Source organism: Lissotriton helveticus, chromosome 3_1 (genome assembly GCF_964261635.1).
Source record: "Lissotriton helveticus chromosome 3_1, aLisHel1.1, whole genome shotgun sequence".
Taxonomy (NCBI): domain Eukaryota; kingdom Metazoa; phylum Chordata; class Amphibia; order Caudata; family Salamandridae; genus Lissotriton; species Lissotriton helveticus.
In genome coordinates this window covers 580,515,972-580,541,304 of record NC_136061.1, presented here as the reverse complement: position 1 = coordinate 580,541,304, position 25,333 = coordinate 580,515,972, and the positions used below count along the sequence as shown (strand labels likewise).

Below are 25,333 nucleotides of genomic sequence, written 5' to 3'. Positions count from 1 at the left end.
CTATTGACTAACGAGCCAGCTTCCGTACAGCTTGCCTCACGCACAAAGCCCTGCACTCAGGCAAACCAGAATACCTGGCCGCCAAACTCAAAAGGGACGGTCAGTCCAGGAACCTCAGAAGCTCTAACACGGTTCTTCTCATCCCACTCAAATCACGGAAACACAAAACCTCAAATAAATCCTTTGCGGGAAATGCTCCCAAGATCTGGAACTCCATCCCCCCCCATATCAGAATGACCACCTCCTTCCCGAAATTCAAGACACTACTCAAAGCCCTCTTCCTAGAGCGCTCTCGTCCGTAACGAGAATTCCGCTTTTGACTGGGGGTAGGACAGCTATCTTCCCCTCTGAAACCCCACAGCCAGATGAGGCGCTTTCGAACTATGTTCCACATTGCTCTTAAGTTGAGGATCTGCAGACTATTATTTCTCTTTCTGGTCTCGTGTTCTTGTTTGCCGCCCAAAATGTTCTTGTTCATAACTGTACATGCTGTGAAGCGCTCTGATACCCTCGGGTTCAGCAAGCGCTATACAAAACTTCAATAAATAAATAAATACAATAAAAAAATGGCATATTGTTTGGGGGAACGAAACCTGCAAGAAATAGCCTGTACCCCCTGGACGATTGGCCAGGGAAAACTTCATAGATTATCATGTCCCACCATCAGCCCCGATGATATTTAAGACTGCACTCACTTACTGGAAACAAGCCTTGAAATATACCGCGCACACCCCCGTTCATGCCTCCAATATATCACTACTCAGCTTTCCCACCCCCACAGGCACACAAACGCGACATGGGCTCCCACTGTGGACACAGGCGGGTGTATCGGAAGTGGGGGCACTGTTCAGGGATGTAACACTACTTACACATGCAGACTTTATGCATGAACAGGGCATCACAGGGGCACTTTTTATAGTACATGCGAGTCTGTTATGATACATCAAGCGACACTGGGCACCAAGCAGGATCGAACCCGACTCCAACAAACTAACACACTCGGTATAACTGTTGGTTATACCAAGGCATCCGCTCTCACTTATCTTCACCTATTTTACCAGTGTGCTGCACTTGGGAAAGAGATATCAATAGAACACTCTCAGACAAAGAGTGGAAGACTATATTAGAATACCCCAAGCGAGTGTCCTGCAACACACAACTTAAATGTATACAATAAATGACAACACAGCATGCAAACCTCACACTGCATAGGTTACACTCCATCTTCCCCAAGAACACAGCGGCATGTCCCAAATTTCCTGGGCTGAATGCAGATTTGCTTCACATGATCTGGGCCTTCTCTACCTTACACAAATATTGGAACCAAATCACAGCGGCCCTGAGGTAAGTAGTGAGGAACACATTGTGGCATACAGCTGAAACTTGCCTTAAGGGCCTTTACCCACGGAGGATGGGTCATGAAACTCAGGCCAAAGTTGCAGACCTGGCTCTTATCTTAGCTAAGCGTAGCATCACTAGGAGGTGTAAATCTTCTGCAACTCCTAGGACACTGGCATGGAAAGAGGAGGTGGAAAACTGGGGGCTAGCAGAAAGTGGTGCTCTTCGCAGGGAAGAATGCAGGGGTCTATGAAAGAAACCTATAGCAATGAGCTCTGACTTATTATTAGAGTCTTTCAAATCCTCATACAGTTCAACAACTAATGACAGATCACTACGCTACTCTTATGGCCCTGGCCATGTTAAATATGACCTGACCATTTCTTGTTGACAGATCCACCTTGCCCCCCTTACCCTCCTTACTATCAGATATAAAACTACTAACCCGAAGGGTCCTAACTACATTTCCCCAAAGCCCACTATCCCGTGAACACGAATAGATAGGAACCCATGCTACTCCCTACTATTTGGAACAATTAACCTAAGCAGGTCTTTCTTGACTAAGTGCTTATCGATTGCACCCGTCATCGGGGGGAGGGGAGAATTTACTTAGTAATACTTTTAGTTAATAGTTCTCTTCTCAAACTAGGTTGAAACAATATCTGCTACCACAACCGCACGGACATGATACTTGTTAATATGCTCTCAATGGTGTACTAGAAGCGAATTTTAGCAATTTCACAACTTGTTGTTAACAAATGTGGCTGATGGTGCTCACTACTATTACATATGTATGTTGCTATATGGAATGCTGTAATTTGAAAAACCTAAAAAAAATTGTTTTAAAAAAACAAATATATAACTTACATGCTCTGGGTACCCTGGTATGATATAGTCGCACAAGAACGGGGAAAAGTCCGATGGTATTGCTGATCGTGATGGAGTGCAGTTTGGATACACAGAATGGATAGGGCCTAATCTGCGCTCACCTTCAGACTTAGAGGAAATTTTGAAGAAAAATGCATGAGAAGGTAAAGTTCAGTGGGGCAAGCCAGCCCGCAGTGTCCGAGGAGGAGGCATCGTTGTCAAGGAGCCTCTGGCCGAAGTCGCCGTAAAGTCGCTTTGAAGATTTTACAGTCAGGCGTAGTCTCTATTTTTGGATGTTGAAAATCTCCAGCAGGACAAGGTTGCAGGCTGTAGCTGACAAAAGGTTCCACAAGGCTGAATACCCCTTCAGCCACAAGCCTCTGAACAGGATTTGCTGCTGCAGGGAAGAATGTAACAGGAGCTGCTGCGAAGTCAGGCTGTCTGGCGATACACCTTGGGAAGATTGGCAAGCAGCTACTTCCAGATCTCCTCTTGGTTCTCAGAACACTTTTTGGATTTGGGCTTCCTGGCACCTTTAGCACCACTTCCAAGGGTCCAGAACTGGAGGGGCACCACTTGGTGGATCAAGACTCACTTAGGTAGGGTACAGGTGTGGGTTCAAGATGGAGGGAGCATTTTTTGTCCCTTAGGCTCTGATCGCAAGGGCAGCCAACTAGGCCATGAAGTCACTCTTGAAGTCCTGGGTTGAAACAGAAAAGCAGGTCTCAAGCAGCAAGGCAGTCCTCTGAGGGCACAAGGCAGGCTACGGGCAGCAAGGCAGTCACCTTGGTGCATCAGGGCAGTCTTCTGAAGTACAGAGCAAACCACAGGCAGCAGGGCAGTCCTCTGAGAGTCCCCCACAGGTACAGAAGTGAACTGAAAAGTGGGTCTTTGTGTCCTAATTGTACACTTGGTGCCATCTTTGAAGTGGTAGCAACTTCGGGAGTTTTCCCCCTCACAGACGTGTCTGGTATTTCTTGCCTCCTTGCCCAGGTCCCAGGGTTTCTGAGGAGACAAAAGGCTAGTTTGAAGTTGTTTGTGTGAGGGCTGAGGGAGTTGCTTGGAAGTACAGGTGGGGCTGTGCACAGCATCCCCCCATCCTGCCAGGTTAGCCATCCTGCCAACATCCAGTCACTCTATTGTGTGTCTGTCTGGAATGAATACAAAAAAGCCAACTGCCAACTACACCTATAAATGTATTAAAAATCAAGCTTTAGGCTTGGCAAAAGGTTTATTTCACAAAGTTGAATTGGCAGCAAAACTGCACACAGGCTGCAATGGCCGGCCTGAGACATGTTTTAAGGGGCTATATAGGTGTGGGAGGTACAATAAGTGCTGCAGGCCCAATAGTATAATGTAATTTATCTACCCTGTGTGTATGGTATACCACTTTATTAGGAAGTTATAAGTCATTTTAAAATGGCAATCAGGTGTGAGCTGATTTTACCATGTTTTAGGGAGTGAGAACAAGCACTTTCACACTGGTTAAGTACACAGGCTCCTAAGGCCAATAAATACACATTCAGCAAAACAGGAGGGGAGAAGGCATATGGTTTGGGGGAAGACCACCCTAAGGCTGGCAGGTCTAACACATATCTTAACTTGCAAAGGCGTAGGCGATTACAGTGGGAACTGATCGTATTTACCTTCCACCAGACACCAGGACCATTGTCCCCCCTTCCACAATATTTTCAGTCTTTCTGCTCCCCACTGGTGTGAATGGTGGTGTTTATTCTCAATCTGCCCCCTTAGAGTGGGTGGGAACGCCCACTAAACACATGGGAATATTTGGAAAATAAACCAAAAAAGTGGGGTTGACCACGATGCATAGGGCCATGCACCTATCCCAAAAGGGAGTACTACAGTTTTTCTGATGCACCCAGGGGGCAGACTGAAGGGAGGGACAGAAAGCCCACTAAACATCAGGGAAAGAATTATAAAAAACCAAATAGGTGGGGGCAGCCCACCAAGCATAGAGTCATCTCCCCACACCAAAAGGGGATATTACAGTCTTTCTGTCCCACTGAGAGGCAGACTGGAGGATTTTCCCTCAATCTGCTCCCTGGGGTGGCCAGCAAGTCCATCTGATGCCAGGGATTGTTCAGTTCAATCTGATATAGGGCCATATCCCCACCCCTAAAGGGAGCAATATCGATTTGCTGACCCCTAGGGAGGCAGATTGAGGATGTGTCCCAATTTTCTCTCTTGGGGTAGCATAAAGCCCACTAGACACAAGCGTTGGTGATCATGGCATAGGCCCATGCCCCCACCCCAAAATGAGACATTACAGGCTTTCTGCTCCTTCATGAGGAAGACTGAGGGGTCTGGGCCCAAATTGCCCTGCAGAAAGGGGGGTAAAAAAGCACCCTAGATGGCAGGGTTGGCTTGGGATTAAAAATCGGCCCGGTCAAGCAAAAAAAAAGTGGCCCACATTTGCATATTGCCTTTCTGTAAAACACTGCTTCGGCAAAATTTTATTACAAAAGGGGGGGGGGGTTAAAAAAATGCACGCATTAGTATACACTGGTGAAACACCTAAAAACAAGTGAGGCCACGTTTGCAAAGGCCCCCTGTCCCCGCTCAATATGCATATATTAATGGGCCAGCCCAGTGAGAGAAAGGGAGTGACACCTCTGCCGTTGATAAAAGGGAGGTAATGGGCACCCATCTACATGCAGAAAAGCCACTCAGGCACCCACTGGGCCACTGGCGGCATCGAACAACACGGAAACCGCCCAAATAGGCCCCCAGGCAGCTCAAAAAAGCAGGCCACAGCTGGAATGCAAATACTGGCCTCTCGGGCATTGCCCGAGTGCCTGCGTTACCAATCCGACGCTGCTAGATGGCAGGGATTTATTTACCAAAACAACCGTCGCAGTGTTGGACTCAACCACACAAGGGGACTAGTGATTTTATCGGGAGGCATGTGGGAACAGTGAGTTGTAGGACATTTGTGGATTCCTGCAAACTACAGAACTTTTCCTTACAGAAATGTGAGGAAAATGTGTTTTCAGGAAAAGGCTTGAGCTTTGCAAGGGGTTCTGGGTAAATATATGTCACAGGATCCACGCTAGTGCTGGATCGGGGATTGTTTAAATTTAGCTTTGGGTTTACAATCAAGAGGGCTAATCGCCCCTACCTTCTTTTTTTTCAGCCAATGTATATTTGCCGTTGTTTTAGAGAAGATCAAGAGCAGCACATCACATTAAATTATCACAATAATTAATATATCTCAGTCATTAAAGAGAGTTTGTTATGAGTAAAAAGGTTTTATCAAGGTTTTGGGAAATCTTCTTTATGAAAGATATAAGTTCAATTGTAATAATCTCAGTCATCGATATTGACAGTAAATTGATATTAAAATATAAGTAATCAATAAATCATCATAAAGTGCATCAAGCATGTTCCATTAAGGAAAATAGCTCTATTTTAAAAAATGACAAGAGAATAATTGTGTAAGTCCAGAAACCCATAAAGAGTTCTGGAAATCGAGAGAAATCATTAAGCAACAAACTTCCGTATCAGGGATTTGCTCAATAAATCAGAAATCAATCAAAGCAGAACTTCTCATGAAGAGAGGTTCAAGAATCTCGGTAGAGTCTCGGAGCAGCGTGAAGTAAGGTGAGAAGACAAGGATGTGGGGTGTATGATAGCACCAACTACTATAGGAACATGCACTATTATAAACAGACAAACTTTTGTTTCAAAGTCATGTGGCTTCTTTCTTCAGTCAGCCAATCAGCTTGTGATGCTCTCAGGGGAACGCGTTCACTCCCCGTCTTCTCACAAGAACACACTATTTTTCAGACAACAATTTCTAAGACTGCAACTAAGTCTTATCATTCCTACGTTCCATTAAATCTTCATCCCATTCAGGTCTACCTTCCCAAGGGTGAATCTTCATCCCTAACCTTCTAAATAACAAGTTTATTTTTAGCTAACAGTGCCCTTTTCAGAAGTTGAAACATCAGTATAAACTAGAAGAAAAACATTTCACACAACAACCATTCATTTGAGAAAAACTCAAGTTAATTGAAAAGGTCAAGGTCAAGTTAAATGCTGAATTTAGTTTCTAAGTCCTGTTAACTATAATATGGCAGTACATTTTAGTATATTTGTCTAATGCAATTTTGCATGAAATTCACATTTTAAGGCTCATTAACTTTGCACATTATTTAGCGTTATTTCTCGATATTTCAAAATTCTTCTCCACTAGTCAAACCATCCTGAACTCCCCTTGGTGTCTAATTATTAAATTGTCAGGGTTTGGTAGGTTCCCTGGGTGGGAGCCGAGCCAGGCCAAAAAATCCGTAGCCATCCAAATTGGAAAACATTTGATCTGTCAATGTTGAGTTTTGGGCTCTTTACTGTTGTCGGACGTGGGCCACCCACACAATGGGATACCATTTTTATCGAAAGACCTATTGGAATGCTGGGTGGTAAGAAATATGTAGATCCCCACATATTCTAGACGTTTCCCTCTAAAGAGGAAAATGTGTATTTTAAGACAGAGTTTGAAACTTGCAAGGGCACCTGGGTAAGAAAAAACCTTGTAATCCACACACGTTACACCACCCTGGACTCCACCAAGTGTCTAGTTTTTAGACATGCCTGGATTTAGTATGTTTCCCTAGGTGGTGGTTAAGCTATGGCCGAATTCCGTAGCTACCCACATTGTGTAAAAAAGGATTGATGTTTCTGGGTGAAATATGACGTCTCCAGGTCGCTTTTTGAGGCATTATGTGTCGCAGGTTCTAGACCCAGCCACACAAATGGGCTACTGTTTGTATCAGGATGCATGTGGGAACACAGAATAGTACATGTGTAATTACCAATTGTTTTACCCTGCATTTGCAGTTTGCAAATGTAAGCCAGAGTGCAAAAAGAAGATACTTTGCAAAATGCCTTCTCAATCAAATGATAGTATGGTTAACTACAAATTCAGAGGTGTACAACAAACCACTGTTCCTAAACTCAGTATCTTGTGTACATTTAAGAAATACATAGGTTTCTTTTATACCTATGTTTCATTCCTTATAGCTTACAATATGAATTGCTGTGTTCAAAACTGAAAAGTGGAGATTTTGAAAAAGTTTGGGGAATGTGTATTTCCCATTTAACTTACATTGAAGCAAAGGCAATTTCAGGTGGGAGACAGCTAATAAGCCATTTTTGGCTTAAAACATTATGAGTCTCCCACCTAAATCCGGTCTATTGGTATGAATATAGTCAGTAGACAATGAAAAAACCTGGTAAGGTGCAGCGAAGTTGTTGGCTTTGGGTATTTATTGTGTGTTTTTGAAGAACCTACAAACCCTATATGTCCCAGTAACCTCAGGATCTTTGGAATTCAATGATATATTGCTTTTGTAAATCAACCGTGACAAAAAATTACAGAAGAAAATCTTGCCACAGATAGTTGTTTTTCCTACCCTTGTTCATTGGGCCCTCAGGGGGAGCGGCGCGAGCCGTCTCCCCCGGGGGAATTTCGCGCACATGGAACAGTCCACGAGCTAGTCAGGGAAAGGAGCGTCAGGCAGAGTAGCGCGCGCTGGAGATTGTTAGGTGCGTAGGTAGGTCAGGTAGAAGCGCGAGTGAGGAGAAGACGGCAAGGTGTTTTGCTTTAGCGAAATAGCTTAGTGAGGTGACGTTTTTTCAATATAATATCGTGGCAGAGGCTGCCATCATCAAATTAGATTTTCAAAGATGAATATGACTGAAAAACTGGTGGAAGCTTTGAGGGTCATTCAGCAAGAAGGGAGAGAGGACATGCTGACACATCAAGAGATGCCCCCCCCACACGGCCGCCACAGCGTGGAGCAGCGAAGGGTGTGTGGTCACCGGTGGAAGCATGCCGAAAGTCGCCGTTCAAAAGAGGAGGCAGGAGAGCACGCTTGTTGAGCACAGGCGCGGCGGGAGCATCAATAATTGGCGCAGTTCCGAAGGACATGGATTTGCGCTGGGGCATTTCCCTCCCACCTCAAAGAACCGTGAGCCAAGGGGATGCTCTGAATACACTTATTGACGACAGCACTCAGGTTGCTGTGTTACAAATGGGGGTTCCCAGTGGGGGAAAAGCTGCTGCCATCAAGAGGAAAGGAAAGGAAAAAGTTGTGCAGAAAATTTTTGTCAGCCAAGGCAGGTTGGGGGCTGCAGGGATGCCTACACTACCCCCTCGCATGGGCTGTCGGTAGGAATGGGCAGTTCATATCAGAATGTCACATTAAGCGCCAGTGGACAGAATTTACTGGTTGGGGTTCCTTGGTCTCTTATTCCAGCGACAGTGAAGAAGGGGAGGAGTTTGCGGCGCAGCCTTCAAAAGAGGTGACATTTTCAAGGACTCAGAGCAAGGTGGCGCACGACAGAAGCGGGTTTGAGGAGATTGTAGGTTCAGGAGATGCGGGCCACCAATTGGCAAAGCAAAGGAGACCCCGTGTACAAACACAGACTTACAGAGGGCAGGAGAAACATTGCCCTAGTGAGTTGGAGATTGATTTAGAGAGAGACAGTGATGAGGAAAGAGAGGAGGAGGCGCTATTTGAAGAAGACAGGGACAGTTACCTCAGGCGTGGCAGTTAAAAGATGGGACAGAAAATACTTATTCCCACGCGCTCGCCCGCCACCTGTTCCCAGGCATGACGTGGGCTACCCCCAGCCAAAGAGCTTGGGTGGACAGTGGGTCTGGGTTGAGCACTCAAGCCCTGTGGGGGACAACTTAGCAGAGTGGAGAACTCACGAGGGAAGTTCCAGTTATGCGCGGGGTTCTCGCGACCTTTATTACGAGCAAGTGGGTGGTATACTTAGTGCACCGGCTGACAAAGCGGTTCCCACCACTGTACCAGTGACAATGGAGGAGCTTAATTATACTGATATTGGCGAATCTAGAGCAGATTTTGTGCGGCTGAGCAGACCTCTGGAGCAGAGAGCTGTTTCTGCTTGGAAAACCTTTGATGGCGGGGTTGGGGACGGAGCATGTCCCAGCACAATTGCGACGCTGCTCAATTCTATTGAGGGTGCAAGAGAGCAAGATGAGATGTCTGTGAGGGGCAAAGATAATTTTCATAGCAAAATGGTTTCTAAACAAACAGCGTCAGGTACAGTATATAATTCGAAAGGGGGTAAAAAAGGGGGGCAACGCAAAAGTCTGTTTTATCGTTTCAGAGGTCAGGTGCGGACTCCTCTCATACAGAGCAAACGCCAAGAAATTATCAAGAGCGGATGTCTCAAACGGATTTTCAACGAAGAGCGGAACAGTTACCTTACGGTAAGCCTCATTGGTGGGCAGTTTGGGATGATGTACCTGAAAAAAGGCGAAATGGGGGTTTAATACCGGTAACAAAGACTGTGGTTGAAATTGAAGGTGGGAAAGGTGGGTTGTCAGACAGATCTGTATCATCCGGGGTTTTGACACTGTTTAGCGTAGCGGGATTGGAAGGGTCGCAGAATAGGCACTCTAGTCTAGTTGAAGGGCTGTCAAAAGAGGAAGGGTCTGATAAAGCGGTGTCCATTAATATTAAAACAAGGCTTCCGTATATGGGTCTTGCAATGCCATTGGTAACTTATTTAACCGACAAAACCAAACAGAGGATATGGAATCATGAGTTTGTGGATGTATTCAAGTTACTGCACAGGGATGTCCAAGCTAAAGAGGGGTCAAAAGAAGAGAAATGGGAGTTGGCGCGACGTCCCAGGGTTCCTCGTACCATAGAAAATTGGACTTCGGCTTTCCTGATATATGCAAGTATTTATTGCGAAAAATATCCCGAGAGGTCAGTCGCTCTCTATAAATACATGGATATAGTCAGAAAAGCGCAAATGCATTTTGGGGGATATTCATGGTTGAACTATGATGAGGAATTTAGAGCACGAATCAGTTTATGCGCTGAGAAGCCGTGGGGGGATGTGGATTCAGAACTTTGGCTACAATAGATGTCCATGTCTCACCCACCGGCAATGACACACACGGCAAGTGGTTTGCCAGTTGCTTAACGGCCCTTCTGTGGCGTCCCGCTCAAACAGGGGCGGATCTATGGGGACGGGGGCAAAGCTCAGGGATGGGGGCCTGCTGGAACTTCAATAGAGGAATGTGTAGTAGACAATTATGTCATTTCAAACACGAATGTTCGCAGTGTGGGGGGCGACATCCACTCACGCAGTGTGGTTCCCCAATGGGAGGTTTCGGCGGCCAAAGGTTCAATGAACAGCAAAGATATAATGAACAGAACAGTGAGGCATATAGGGGAAGAGGCACCCCTTTCCATGCTTTTCCAAAAGGCACATACACCAGTTAAGCTGTCAAGTCTGACGCCTTGGTTAGAACTGTACCCAGATACCGAGGCAGCGGCTAAATTATTCTGGGGTTTCAATAATGGATTTAAGCTGGGATACCAGGGCCATCGTCATCGTAGGTGGGCTGACAATTTGCGTTCTGCTAAGGAGTTGCCAGAGGTGGTACGACACAAGTTGGATGCTGAAATCAAAGAAGGCAGGATAGCGGGCCCCTTTCAGCAATGTCCTTTACCAAATCTAATGGTGTCCCCACTAGGCGTTATTCCAAAAAGACACAGGGGGAGTATAGGATGATACAACATCTGTCTTGGCCAGAAGGCTGTTCTGTAAACAACTTCATCTCAGCAATAGATACTTCAGTATCATACACCACAGTAGATGAAGCAATTAAATTGGTGACACAGATGGGAGAAAGGGCGGAGATGGCGAAATGTGACATCCAATCAGCGTTCCGATTACTACCCATACACCCTTCTGATTTTGAATTACTTGGTATGTTCTTTCAAGGCCACTTTTATGTGGACAGAGTTTTACCAATGGGCTGTGCGGCTTTATGTGCTCTGTTTGAATTGTTTAGTACGTTTATCAGTGGGTTTTTTCTCAAGTGTGTGACAAAGGTGTCAGCTGTCATTATTTGGACGATTTCCTATTTGTGGGAAAGGCTCAGTCGGGTCATTGCATGGACGCACTTACTCAATTTCAAGAACTGACAGAGTCTTTAAGGGTCCCATTGGCTCCAGACAAGACAGAAGGGCCTGGTCCGGTCATGACTTTTTTAGGCATAGAGATCGATACACTGGACATGACAGCGCGCCTCCCAGCTAGTAAGCTACAAGAAATTAGATCATTCTTATTATTGGTGCTGGATAAACAGAAGATTGAGTTGAGGCAAGTGCAGCGCTTCTTAGGCTATTTAAACTTTGCGTGCAGAGTAGTGAGGGCAGGCAGGACATTTTGTAGGCAATTGGGCATGGCGTTATCAGGTGCTTCTCTTCCACACCATAGAGTTCGGCTTTGTAAGGCAGTTGAAGAAGACTTGAGAGTTTGGTTGTGTTTCCTGGACAGTTTCAATGGAGTTCCATTGCAATTTGTGGGCGAGGATCTTGTTTGGCAAATACAGATTTATTCTGATGCTGCTGGATCAAGTGGTTTTGGTGTATTTTGGGAAGGGAGATGGTGCGCCGAAAGTTGGCCAAATCATTGGAAGGAACAGGGCCGAAGTATTGCTTTTTTGGAGCTGTTTCCATTGATCGTTGCCTTCTTGGTCTGGGGACAGGAATTTCGAAACAGATCTGTATTGTTTCATGTCGATAATACAGCAGTGGTAAATTTAGTGAATCACCAAAAGGCTAAAGATGTGAAGGTTTTGCAGTTGCTTAGAATGTTCATGCTGCTGAGTCTTCAGTTTAATATGATTTTCAAAGCTAAGCATATCCCTGGAGTTAACAATTCCATTGCTGACACCCTTTCTCGTTCTCATTGGCAGAAGTTTCGTGCATTGGCGCCAGGGGCGGATGTCAGCAAAACGATGGTACCACACAACATTTGGGCCCTAGGGGAATGAGGATCGTACAACTAGTCGAGCATTCCATAGCACCTTCGACTAGACGGAGTTACCTACAAGCATGGGAAGAATTTTTGCAGTATAAGAGTTGTATACATGAGACAGGGTCCGCAGACGCAGGTGGTGCAAGTATTTGTGAGTTTGTTTTAATGTTAATAGATAAAGGTTTATCCCACATGACAATTGCAGGAAAGTTATCAGGTGTGTCATTTTATGGTCAATTGTTGTGGGGCTTCGATCCAGTCGATAACATTTTAGTTGGGAAAATGCTGAGAGGGCTTAATAGGGAGAAAGTTAAGTCCAAGCACCTACGGGCTCCTATTACGTTTGAGATGTTACAGCAGTTGTTAGAACAGCTTTCGTTATGTTGTTATAATGTTTGGGAATAGGACCGTTTTAGATTGGCAAAGATTTGGATGTTTTTTGGCGCATTCAGGGTGTCAGAAGTTTTGGGTTTGGGGGGATCGGGGTTTATGCAGCAAAGAGATTTCAGTTTTGGGGCATAAACTAGGTATATGGGTCAAAAAGTCGAAAACTGATCAGTTGGGCAGGGGTATATGGGTTTTTCTGAATGGCAGCAGGATAGCACATTGCTGCCCAGTACAAGAATGGGTACAGTTTTTTTCTTCAAGTACATTTCAGCAAGGCCATCTTTTCATTCACGAAGATGGCAACAAAATAAAGAGTGCACAATTCTTGGCGGTATTACGGAAAGCTTTAACGTTCATAGGTCAGAACCAACAAAATTTTGCCACGCATTCGTTTAGAATCGGGGCAGCTACGGAAGCATCAAGGTTGGGCTTGGGAGTGGACGTTTTGCAACGTATTGGCAGATGGAAATCCAGTTGTTACAAAAGATATGTACGCCAATAACTATGTTTTGCTTCGTTAAGTGTTTGCCGTATGTTAATTTCTGCTTTCCTACTTAGGTACTGTTCGGCTACATCAAAGTTTAAAAATCAAACGTGGATGGTGGGTCATTCCTTTGTAAAATAGGCGGCTCTATTCGCGGAGAAGCACATTAATGGAAGATCGCTAGGTGTTCCCAGCGCTGGACATGAATTGGTATGGAAAGGCAAAGGAGGTATGAAATGGGAGGACTTGTTCCTGACGCTCACAAATATGTTTCATGTCAGAGATTGCCCTGATTATCTAATCATACATCTAGGTGAAAATGATTTGGTGGACTTATCCGGTTTAACACTCATCAAAAAGATGCAATTGGATTTAGTGGTTTTGAAAAATAATTGGCCGAGCACTCGCCTCATTTGGACTGAATTTGTTTATAGACAGTCCTGGAGAAAAGCAAGGTGTCATGCTGCTGTGGAGAAAGCAAGAAGGAAGATGAATAAAGCAATGAGGGTATTTTGTTCAGTGATGAAGATCAAATGTATTGCACATGATAATATAACAAGCACTGAACGTCACCTTTTTCGTGAAGACGGAGTTCATTTGTCACATTTAGGTGTAGCCTATTACTTAATGGAAATCAGGGATATGCTGGCTCATGAGTTGCAAGTCAATTTATGGTGTGATTCCAAATTATGAATCACTTCATTTTAGGAGAGGGGTGGGGGCCAGGAAAACTCTTTGGTTTTCCTGGGTGGCAAAATTCGAGGGAGGAAAAGTCTAGAGCGGGCTTGTCCAGTCATTAGTGGGGGGGGGGGAGTTTATAGAGAACAATTGAGGGGAAGAATGTAAAGAAAAATGTTGGGGAAGTTTATTTCAGCTTTGGGACACAAGAAAAGTACATTGATGGTTTTGGTCTGATTTATATATATATTTCAAAAGTTAAGATGACAAATGGTTTCGGTTTCAATTGCCAAATTGCATTATATAATAAAACGGTTATCTGATGGGAATTCATATGTCTTGAATAAAGTGGCCTTTTATGCTATGAAGAAATTGTGTGGTCTCGATTATGTGGGCGATGGATCCTCAGGGGGAGCGGCGCGAGCCGTCTCCCCCACGGGAATTTCGCGCACATGGAACAGTCCACGCGTTAGTCAGGGAAAGGAGCATCAGGCAGAGTAGCGCGCGCTAGAGATTGTTAGGTGCGTAGGTAGGTCAGGTAGAGGCGGGAGTGCGGAGAAGACGGCAGGGTGTATTGCTTTAGCGAGATCCCACCCACCCACCCTAAAAAAAAATAATAATAAAAAAAATACAATAAAAAAAAAGAGCTATAGGAGTTTTGTAGATATTCGCCACTTCAGGACATGATATTCCCTAGCAGATATTTTTAGAGGCAAAATTCGGGGGAGGAAAAGTCTAGAGCGGGCTTGTCCAGTCATTAGTGGGAGGGGGGTAGGGGGAGTTTATAGAGAACAATTGAGGGGAAGAATGTAAAGAAAAATGTTGGGGAAGTTTATTTCAGCTTTGGGACACAAGAAAAGTACATTGATGGTTTCGGTCTGATTTATATATATATTTCAAAAGTTAAGATGACAAATGGTTTCGGTTTCAATTGCCAAATTGCATTATATGATAAAACGGTTATCTGATGGGAATTCATATGTCTTGAATAAAGTGGCCTTTTATGCTATGAAGAAATTGTGTGGTCTCGATTATGTGGGCGATAATTAGTTTTCTTTAGGAAAAACTTAAGGGATTTACTAAAATGACCCCTTGCTGAATTCAGAATTTTTACTACTTTTCAAAAATGTGTAGCTTTCCGGGATCACACATGGGTTCTCATGTGTCAAGCACAAATTGCAAGAAGATTGAACTCACAAAAATTAGGGAAAATGGCCTAAGTTTTAGAAACCTGCAAAAATGGTGATAAAAAAATGCTTTTTTAAATACGGCTTCATTTGTGCCTGAAAGCGGGGAAGATTGTGATACTTACAGCAAACCTTTTGTTGAATTAATTTTGGGGGGAAACATACGCTTTTTTGCTTAACACTTGTTCCCTTTTTTCTCCCCAAAATAACCCCTGGTGTTAGTTCCCATACTCCGAAATTTGGGTATAAACTGGTGTGCCTAGAACAAAAGGAGTGGGTGGGTACTCTTAAACTATGATCCTGTTGGCAACCGATTACAACATGGCCGACATACTGGTAGAGTCTCTGGGATTTCCTTCCGTATTTCAGTTTCTTGTTTCTGAGCTGCGCGTGATTTGCTTGCACGCTCCCTGGAGCTCAGCCGGTGCCGCGCCTCCCTCCCTCGGTCACGTGTTCTCCGTGTTTTGTTAGGTTTTGTGTTGGGCAGAGTTCTCCAAACTTTGCTCTCTCCGCGCTGCAGGTCCGCAACTCCTACAGGTACAGAGGTATCTTCGGTACTTAACCTGTTGCGGCATCTTTACGCCGAGAGGACAGAAGTCAGCCTGCGACTTTACCCGAGTCCCAACTGACGAGAAGACAGTGACCGTTTAACCCCTGAAGCCAGTTTCCCTTCGACGTCGTTGTCGAACGGCAGGATGGCAGTGGCTACATGGGGGCTCAGCTTGTTACTTCTGGCACTAGGAGGCGCCCTGGCGCAGTCCGGGACAGGTAAGATCGTCGGCATACTTTTAGACGTTAAAGGGAATTGTGAAGTTTTTGGGCGGATATAAATGTAGGGTTAAACGGGTGTTTTGGGAGAATGCTTTGATGAGTGTATATTTCAGGGGTCTCGTTCCAGTAGTAAAGCTAGTTGAAAATTAACTTTTGGGGGAATCTGAAGGAGCTACATTTTAAGTTGTATTTTCAGAGTGCACGGTCTGTTACCATGAGACCCAGGGGCTCATGTCTGATGTGCATTGAACCTAGGGGACCAGTCACAAGTCAGAGGTGCCCACTATATCCTAGTTGGCTATTATTACTCAACCTTAGATTTGCATTAGAGTCTATTGGCCCCCTGTTACTTGGACGCGACGTGTTTCTGGTATCTGCTTTAGGATATTCCATAAAATGTGACAATCGTGGCAGATCTGGTATTAACATTGTTAAATATTTCAGGAGTTAAATTGTAGAAACATGATTTCTGGTATTTAGTCTGTAAATCTCCCCCAGCAGCAAATGGCAACTGGAAACCGTTCTGTAAATTAGGAAGATGTGCGCGTTTGATGTTCTACCTCCTGGCTATTTCAAGCAATAATTGTGTAATAAATAGTTGATATATTGTTTTGTGACAGGAGGAACACGCTGAAGAAAATGTGGCTCTAGTATGTAAGGCATTATGCATTGCGATAGGAATGGGGAACTCACAGAAGTCCGCACATACTACTTATCCTTTGAATACACCCACACACCCACTAAGCAATCTGTATCCTGTGCTCTACTCATTCCCCACACGCCAACTTTCTACTCACCTTTCGCCCATCTGGAATTAAGTCTCCTTCCATGACCTACACCACAATGAACACTAATCAACTCCCAATACGCGTACGCAGTCTAATACTACAATGGAAAATATAGGGGACAAACTAATTCAAAATCCAAACTATTTGAAGTAATTGAAGATCCCCAAAAACAATAGCCAAAGAAAGCAATCCAAATACAAGCTACCACAGCGACAAATCCTTCCAGCCTAAAAGGAAAACCCTGAACTTAAACACCAACACAAGTGCTGTTCCTCAGCTGGCAACTATTTAACTCCTCCTCCTACTACTTGTGCTTACGATATAACCATCAAAACCTCTACTTTCTTGGTTTGGGGAGGGGACTTAATTCCCTAGTTGGGATGATCATTAGAGTTGCTTTATTTGTTATGTAGAGTATTTGTTCCTACGAACATAAAATTATAAACTGCATTTGCACTGTAATCGACAAATATTACGCTCACATGATGGTGATACTGTCTGTGAATAGGATGTGATATGTGGACACCACACACTGTATACTGCTTATAAGATTTCTAATTGTATGTGCATGTCCTTTGTGTCTGATACAATAGAAGCGGTTTTAATAAAAACATGTAAAAAAAAAACAAACCTCTACTTTCTACCATCAAATCTATCTTCATTAAACATCCACAACATTCCGCCTTGGCACCTCCACAACATTCCGCCTTGGCACCTCATTTAAGTCTATCTATGTCCACATTGTCTCCATCACATAGCGTAGCACATACCGCCTTCTAATCAATAGTAAATGGATATTTTTTCCAATCCAAGTTCTCTGCCTTCAAAGAGTTATACTGGACTAACTCCACTTTCCTAGATCAGACTATTTTACCATACCGCTGCCATCTTCTGAGGGCTTCTTAACACCTACCCATTGTCCATACTTAACCAAAATCCTCTTTTCACTCCTAATCCCACTTATTGGTTTCATGAAGAACTTTATTTCACTTGTTACCTAATATTTCAGCATTCCATCCATCATTTGTTTGCATAGCACTTTGTACCCTAAGTGGGGTGGATATGCCCAGATGTGGGTCCCTTGCTCACTGTGCCACTGGATTCAAGCTCGCCTGGCTGATGAAGGGTAATACCCAGAACACGGTCCCAGGATGCTTGTTTCCCATCCAGGGAGGACCTGGCTTGGCAGTTCGGTCTGGACTGGTCCATGAGGCACAGGGTCAAGACTGATTTGCATATGGCTGGGTCTAAACTGGGGTGGCATGGTGAGCAAAAGAACAATGGATTTAACCCAGATCTCTTGACTGGGGGTGAATGTATAATTTATTCAGCATTCCGTCCATCATTTATTTGCGTAGCACTTTCATCCTAAGTGGGATAGGTATACCCAGACGTGGGTCCCTTGATCACTGTGCCACTGTATTCAAGCTAGCCCATCATTTGTTTGCGTGACAATTCATTAACCACATCATTTTTCGTCTTTACACTTTTCACCGAAAATCACTAAGGAAGCAACTAAATTGCAGGTTTGTGAGCACATAATGTTTTCAAAGACGATTGACAGTCACTGAATGTGGCATTGCTATAAGGCTAGTGAAGTTGCATGTAACTGTTCCCTCCCAACACAAATTAGGTTTCAAACTAGCTACATTGATTCTCTCATAATTTGGCTTAATTTCTCAAATGTCCTTTATCCTTTGTATGATATAATGCAGCCCTCCCATGCCAGTTTAAAAATCACATTTTCTCAGCCGTAAGTTGTACTCCACTTCAGAACACCTAGATAGACATAAGGTGTTTCAGCATATAATGCGTTGTCCCGCAGCAATGCTAGAATAGTGCAGGTACCTATTCTTGAGTTGGAACTGGGTTCTAGGCTGGCCACAGCAAATTGTCCTTGAGCAGTTTATTAGCACTGGGACACTTAAAGCAGTTGAGACACACAGGGTTTATGTGGAACGCTTTTTCTTCTTAAGGTTTCCGTCTGGCTGCAGATTACTCACTTAATGGACAACCAAGAACTCAGAGTTTAAAACCCATCTGAGTAATCGGTTTTTAATAGATATTAGCATGCTTAAATGACTTCATTGTGTAATTTTCTTACAGCTATGATCTAAATTGTTACTTTTTTTTTTTATTCGAGTCTGCCAAATAGCCTATTTCCAAGAACTTACACAGGGTTACATCCCTCCCATTGTTTACCAGTGGTTAGCTTTATTTTTACTCATTTGCTTGTGCCTGTGCTGTTAGTGCTGTCATTTTTTTACTTACTTCTCCCTCCCGCGGCCCCCTTTGCCCCATGTTCTTTTCTGCCGTGTTACTCTCTGTATGTATGTTTCTCTTCCTGGAACTTTCCCCGATAAATGTGCAAATAGGTGCCAAAGGTGACACAACACCCTTGATGAATGTGTGAATACACAGGCATGTGTTGTTCTTGTAGAAAGATACTTATAAGTTCAGGCACCCAAGACAAGATTGGGATAGGGTGATTTAGCCCTTGGCATGCATTCATGTTGAAGGTGATGTATTCTCCTAACCCAATAGACGTTAGATTGACTGACATTACTAGACTGTATAATTCCAGGGCATTTAGATCTTTTAGTCCTGATTAAAGCTCTTGACCCTATGGCCTTTAAAACAGAAGGCTGAAACATTTCGACTTCCGAGTAGAGTGTTAGGACCATTATCTCCACTTTTATGTTTTTTAATCGCACCAGAAAGACCAAAAATAAAGAGATCACTAGGTGTTCCGATATATTCTTATTGTAAAGTCCACAGCAGGAAACTACTAAGTGCTCCCTGGAATATGGTTGAGCCCATCCTAGTTTTTAGGGACCAGGGTGAGACCTGATGATGAAGCATGACACCAATAGGGTGTGTGATTGTGTACATATTAAACAATCTAGATTGTGGATTTGTGAGTGGTTTAGTTTAGAACTCTATAAAAATAGAGTTCTGTTTGGTATCGACTTATTGATAGAGAGAGGAAGTATCTTATGAATTTTTCCTCACTTCCTCTAGATAGCATTTAAATGACCATCTGGTCTCTCATGGCTGTTATATGTGATGGTTAATCAATGGATACATATACTGGTAGCACATATGCTTACAATGTTTCTTGGTTCCTGCTCCAGAAATATTGAACAGCATATGTAAAAGCATCAAATCAGGTTCTCCACGAGACCCGGCTCCTCCAAAGGTATTAGGAGCGAGCTTGACAGTATTGGAACCATACATCAGACATATGCTTCAAGTCTCCTTTGCCTCGGCTAGACTTCCGGAAGCTTGGAAGAAAGCAATTGTTCTTCCGATAAAAAAGAAACCCAATGTGAGCCAAGACACCCTTGAAAACCTACGCCCCATTTCCCTGCTACCCTATTTAGCGAAGGTGGCGGAGAAAATAGCCAATAAACAGCTAGTGGCCCATCTAGAAAATAACAATCTTCTTCATACGTCGCAGTCTGGCTTTCGGTCGGGTTACTCCACAGAGACTGCCCTTCTGAGAGCAACTGAAACCCTACGATCAGGGGCAGACACGGGTCATACGATGGCGCTCATCATGCTGGACCTCAGTGCGGCGTTTGACACTGTAGCGCACTCCATCTTGCTACAGTGTCTAAACAAAGCCGGGGTCACTAAGTTGGCATTGGGCTGGCTGAAGGCGTTCCTCACTGGTCGTAGCTTTCAGGTACAAAGGGGTACCTACTTCTCTGACAGCATAGCCTTAGATCAGGGGGTGCCTCAGGGCTCTGCCCTGAACCCCACCCTGTTCAACTTATATATGGCCCCTCTGGCAGATGTGGTGAAATCGTACGGTGTGGAATTAGTATCATACGCCGACGATACCCAATTGCTCATCTCTCTATCACAAGATCCTACCGCGTCAGCTGCCAATTTTAAAGCCTGTTTGCAGGATTTGGCGGGCTGGATGAATCAACATTGCCTGAAGCTTAATGGCTCCAAAACGGAAGTACTGGTGATAGGAGGAAATTATGCAAACTGGACAAGAGACTGGTGGCCTACTTGTCTTGGCCCTCTACCTACTCCCTGTAAGGAAGCAAAGAATTTAGGCATCTAGATTGATTCCAAACTATCTTTTGATGGCCACATTCACAAAGTAGTAGGGAAATGTTTCGGGGTATTGAAGAATCTCAATCGTACCTTGGATCTTCTTCCCTTAGAGGCCAGACGAACCATGACCCAAGCTTTAGTGACTTCCCGTATAGACTACGGCAATGTGCTACTCTTGGGAATTGCAGAAAAAACATCAAGCGACTGCAGGTTCTTCAAAATACCGAGCACGTCTGGTCCTTCGACTACCCAAAAGAGCTGCTTCCAAGCCAGCCCTCACGGCGTTACATTGGCTGCCTATAAGGAAAAGAATCTTATTCCAAGCGCTATTAATCTGCTACAGGATCACTGCGCACACAGCCCCTCCCTATCTGGCGGACCTAGCCCTCTGCTATGAGCCTAGCAGAACACTCCGCTCTAGAGGAACGGGTCTACTTATAACTCCTCGCGTTAAAAAAGCCAGAATGGGTGGCCGCTCCTTCAGAGTGTTAGCAGCCAATAAATGGAACTCCCTCCCAGTCAACATCAGATTAGCAGACACTGAAACGAAGTTTAGAAAAATGCTAAAAACCTATTTGTTTACCAGTTAGCTCAGCCTTTTTTTCTTTTGGTCACAGCTCTTTCTCTCTCCACAGCGCGGGGACACGCCGGGATGGCGTCACCATGCGCTCTATAAACTCCTTTAATAATAATAATAGTTAGGAATTCTGACATTTTGAAATCTGGCTTCAGCGTCAGTCTCGCTATCGAAGAAATCCATAGAATGCAGCATTACAGCCGCTTTTAGAAATCATTCTTTAGAGAGCATTGCACGCCATCTCATTAAGGAATGCCTGAAGAGATTACATCTCCATCCATGAAATTGCAAGTAAAGACAATGGGATTGACACTGCAGCTCATTTTAATTAAACATTCACTTGTTACTATGAAGCAAAAATAAGTGCTGTCTAGACACTATAAAAGGCACATCATAACATCACAGGTTTGTTCGTGGAGCGTAATTGACCCCTATGCGGTGGCTTATCTCTATAGTGTTTTTTGTTCTCCAACTCAGTGGTACTCCTTCTTTTTTTTTTTTTTTTTTTTTTTTTCCTTCATCGGCCTCAGGAGGATGAAAAGGCTGGGTGGTCCCACCGGGATTCGAGATTTATTTGCTTTGTCAATATTATTATATATTTTTTAAATGTATAGCCATGTCCCACAGCTGCATTGTTGCTGTTCAGCTTGCCTGAAAGTTACAAAAAACAGGTGGAAAAACCTGTTACTCAGCCTGTGCCATAGTGTTTTTTGTTTACTTTCAGCCACGCTGTATAACTTTTGTACATCATGGCTAAAAACAATTGAGAATGTCAGTAAGTCTTGCATAGGCGAGTCATTTTGGCTTTACTTGATTGTAGTCCTGTAAAGAAAATTATGGCTTAAGAGGTCACAGATACATGATTCCAAAGTCTTCACATTTTACTTGGATGCTGTGTGTTATACTAGGATTGCCATAGCATAATTATTAGTTATAGATAATTGTGCATTTATTAACGTAGGAGGAATGTTTAGCGACTCACTGAGCAGACGACCTACACTGTCGACACAAAGCTCTCGTAACGTGGGACCTTTGCTTCACATTTTTGGGGCGAAGACGTTCGACACTTTAACCCAGTGCTTGGCCGGTCAAGTTTGATTTTTCCTATCAATTGCTTGCTACGGCAGTGGGCTTGGGGATGAAAACGTTCACCTCTGCCCGACTTTAAATAACAACAAAAAATCCTAAATATGTTCATGTTTTTATTTTGAAATTCCAGAAAAATGTGCTTAAAGAACGAAAATAATTTCTGGCCACTTAATCAGGTTATTGGGCTGTCGATCAAATACAGCTTCTGTCGCCTGTTTGATCAACCGTAGGTCCAAGTGGTGCGCAAGGAAGATGATGGGAAAACCTGGTATAAATATTGCCTGATTTCCCAGAACCATTAGGGTCGTTCCTGTGCTTTCACAGTTCAGTAATCCATATTTACCGTGCTATATTTTTAAATTGCCTGTTTGAAAATATCCTCATCCAAAGAAATGTAACGTGTTTTTTCTGCACTGGCATGCCAAAAATGTTGATCCAGACGAACCTGTTTCTTTCTTTCAGATGGTGGTAAAATGAAAGGCAGCATTAAAGGAATTATTACACTGATTGCATATATAGTTTCACCTTGAACATTCCAGAGTTTCTAGTATGTATCCAAGAGAACGTCTGAATTTGGAAACAGCAAAGAGTTGTATTTTGAAGTTCTTTTTGGTCCAGAATTGACTGATCTTACAACTTTCAAAGTAATGAAGCAGGCCACATGGTAGTGCGCTTGGGAGGTGAAGGGGCATTGTTTTACAGAGCAGTGGCAATGCAAAATAATGGAAGTATATGCTTAACAGATCTAAATTAACAACTGTACTGATTTCTATGTGGTTACATTTATTGATTTTTATGTTCTCTCTAGGTACATGGCTTAGAAAATAAACATACTGCAGAAAAGAACTTTTGGGAAATACAGTAGCAAATTAAAATCCGTACAGCAAATAAAAAGTACAAAACACTACACGTTACAACGAAAAGTTAGGTACTTGTAGAACTAATAGTCCCAAACAGGGCTGCTTTGCGGGGGCTCAGAATTATTGTCTGCAAGTATTTCATTTCATACAAAGTGTAATAAATGAACAGAACAAGCACTCAATCAAAGGTAGCGACCAAAACAAATTGAGACTACACCAGGACAGTCATGGGCGCTGTAATATTGAGAAATCCACGGTAAAATCAAAGACCATGTGTTAGAAACCACGAGTGTACTCGTCAGTCCTTATCTGCCAAAACCTCACCTCTTATTATATACATTTAATGCACATTAGTTAAATGTTATGATCTAGTGCTTCACGCATTTAAATGTCATAATCTGCCACACAACCACCTTTTATTGCCACCATGAGCCAGAGGTAGCAATACTTTTTTTATGAAACATTCTAGTACAAAGGCTAGTCAAGCCATGTATACCCATTGCTGCTAATGGTTTGACGTGCCTTTTTAGAAGAATATAACGATTTGTACATCCTTTTAAATCCATCTGAAGTGACAGCAGAAAAAGGCCACAAGACCCTCTGCTTGCTGCTCATTCCCTACCTACTTCAGTACCTCTCTTAGCCTCTGGCTTTTTTGAGCTGTACCTAGGTAAAAAAAAATCCCTGTTTGTGAATTATATATAGTTTGGTTCCTTGAATAGCTATCCAGACCTAATATGATTAACATATCAAGGGATACATGGTTACTTGGGTGTCTAATGGATAACATTAGAGGCCCTTTTTACGTTGCGGCTTTGGATTGTTGTGATTTTTGTCATTTTGACTTAATGTGGCTTAATATTGCTCCTGTTAAATCCGATTTCACTACTTCTAACTTAAATATTGAAAAAATCTTTGTATTACTGAACACGCCTTTGCACTTTAATGGTTTGAATGACCGAATAAAGTTTGACGATGATGATGAAAAAAATGAATACAGATGGAAAGATCGATAATGGAAAGAATATGATCACAATTGAAGGATGTGAAATATATGAAAAGATGTAACAAAAAAGAAGCAGCAGAAGGATTTTTTTTCAGCACCTTATGATTGCAATTAGTTCGCGATTGGCTGGTAATGCCGATGAGTGGACCTAGAGTTTAACATGTTTGGGGGAACTTTGCACTCGGCGGTCATCTTATTGTGGGCCTTCATTTGAGAGCAGTTAGCGCTTCAGCATTAAGCAGACTCTCTCTCACTCCCGGCAGGCATGCCTACTTAATCGCATCTGGGAATCTGACACCCAGTGTTGATAGTTGGATTAGGTCTTCGCTCGATTTCGTAATTCCTGCTATGAGCAGAAAGCATCACAGAACCCTTCCACCAGCCCTTGATTTAATGTCACTTTGCGAGAGATTAAAAAGATCTGTAAATTCCTTGAAAGATCTTGCCGTAAATCCTATGGCGTATAGGGCAAATTTTGTTGTGCAGCCAGAACCTCGTTCGTTCGATCTTTCGAACACTGCCTCGGTTGTTCCTCTTTTACAACCTCAGTTAGCAAGTATTTTGGCAAATAGAAATTGTAGGTATTCGGCATCTTTCTCACCAACATTAAACCATAACTTTCATCAGGGACATCTCGCATTTCCTTGCTGTCTGAGCTCATTTCAGCTCCTGGATCTCCTGACCTCTTTATCTCTTCGTACCACCACTAAATCAGGTTCACCTCTGAATCCTTGTCCTCTGTCGGTATGTGGTAAACTCGAGCCACAATTTTTGAAGGTACTCACTCAGCTTCTAAATGCATAACTTTCTGAAGGCATTGTCCCGATGACCTGTAAACAGGTTGTGCTCATGCCCCTGTTTAAAAACACAAATCTTGATCCTTTTATTTAACTATTGGCCGATTTCTTACTGCATAACCTGGCCAAGATTCTGGAAAAGCATGTGAATAAACAGCTCACTATGCACACAGAACTTAATGGCGTGCTCCACCCTTCACAATCAGGCTTTAGAGCAGGCTATAGTATGGAGTCGTCTCTTCTCACCGTGACTGAATATCTAAGGCATCATTTAGATAATGGTGTTACCGCTGCGCTGATTCTTTTAGAGCTCAACACAGCCTTTGACACGGCGAACCACAACCCTTTTCACCGAAGATTAGAGGCTATGGGTGTGCAAGATAATGTCCTTGTCATGGCTGTGTTCTTTCGTGCAAGATCATGTTTTCAAAGTTCACACTCATCAGCACCTCTCAAAGCCACATCCTTTACCATCTGGTGTCCTTCAGGGATCTATCCTTATTCCAACCCTCTAACCTTTTCGGAAGGCCACTTGCAGACATTATTGAGACTGCGGTCTCCCTCTCCTATCATAACTAGGCGACACTCCGATCGTT

General features: G+C 43.5%; 1 protein-coding gene across 1 annotated transcript in view; it reads left to right on the top strand.

The window, feature by feature from the left end:
• The first annotated feature begins 15,145 nt into the window (after window positions 1–15,145).
• The window catches only part of PTTG1IP (PTTG1 interacting protein), a 262,047-nt gene continuing 251,859 nt past the window's right edge, over window positions 15,146–25,333 (top strand). Inside the window, exon 1 of the mRNA XM_078680549.1 lies at window positions 15,146–15,546. Within this exon, the coding sequence (XP_078536675.1) occupies window positions 15,474–15,546 (73 nt within the window). The 5' untranslated portion in view covers window positions 15,146–15,473. The remainder of the gene's footprint in view (window positions 15,547–25,333) is intronic.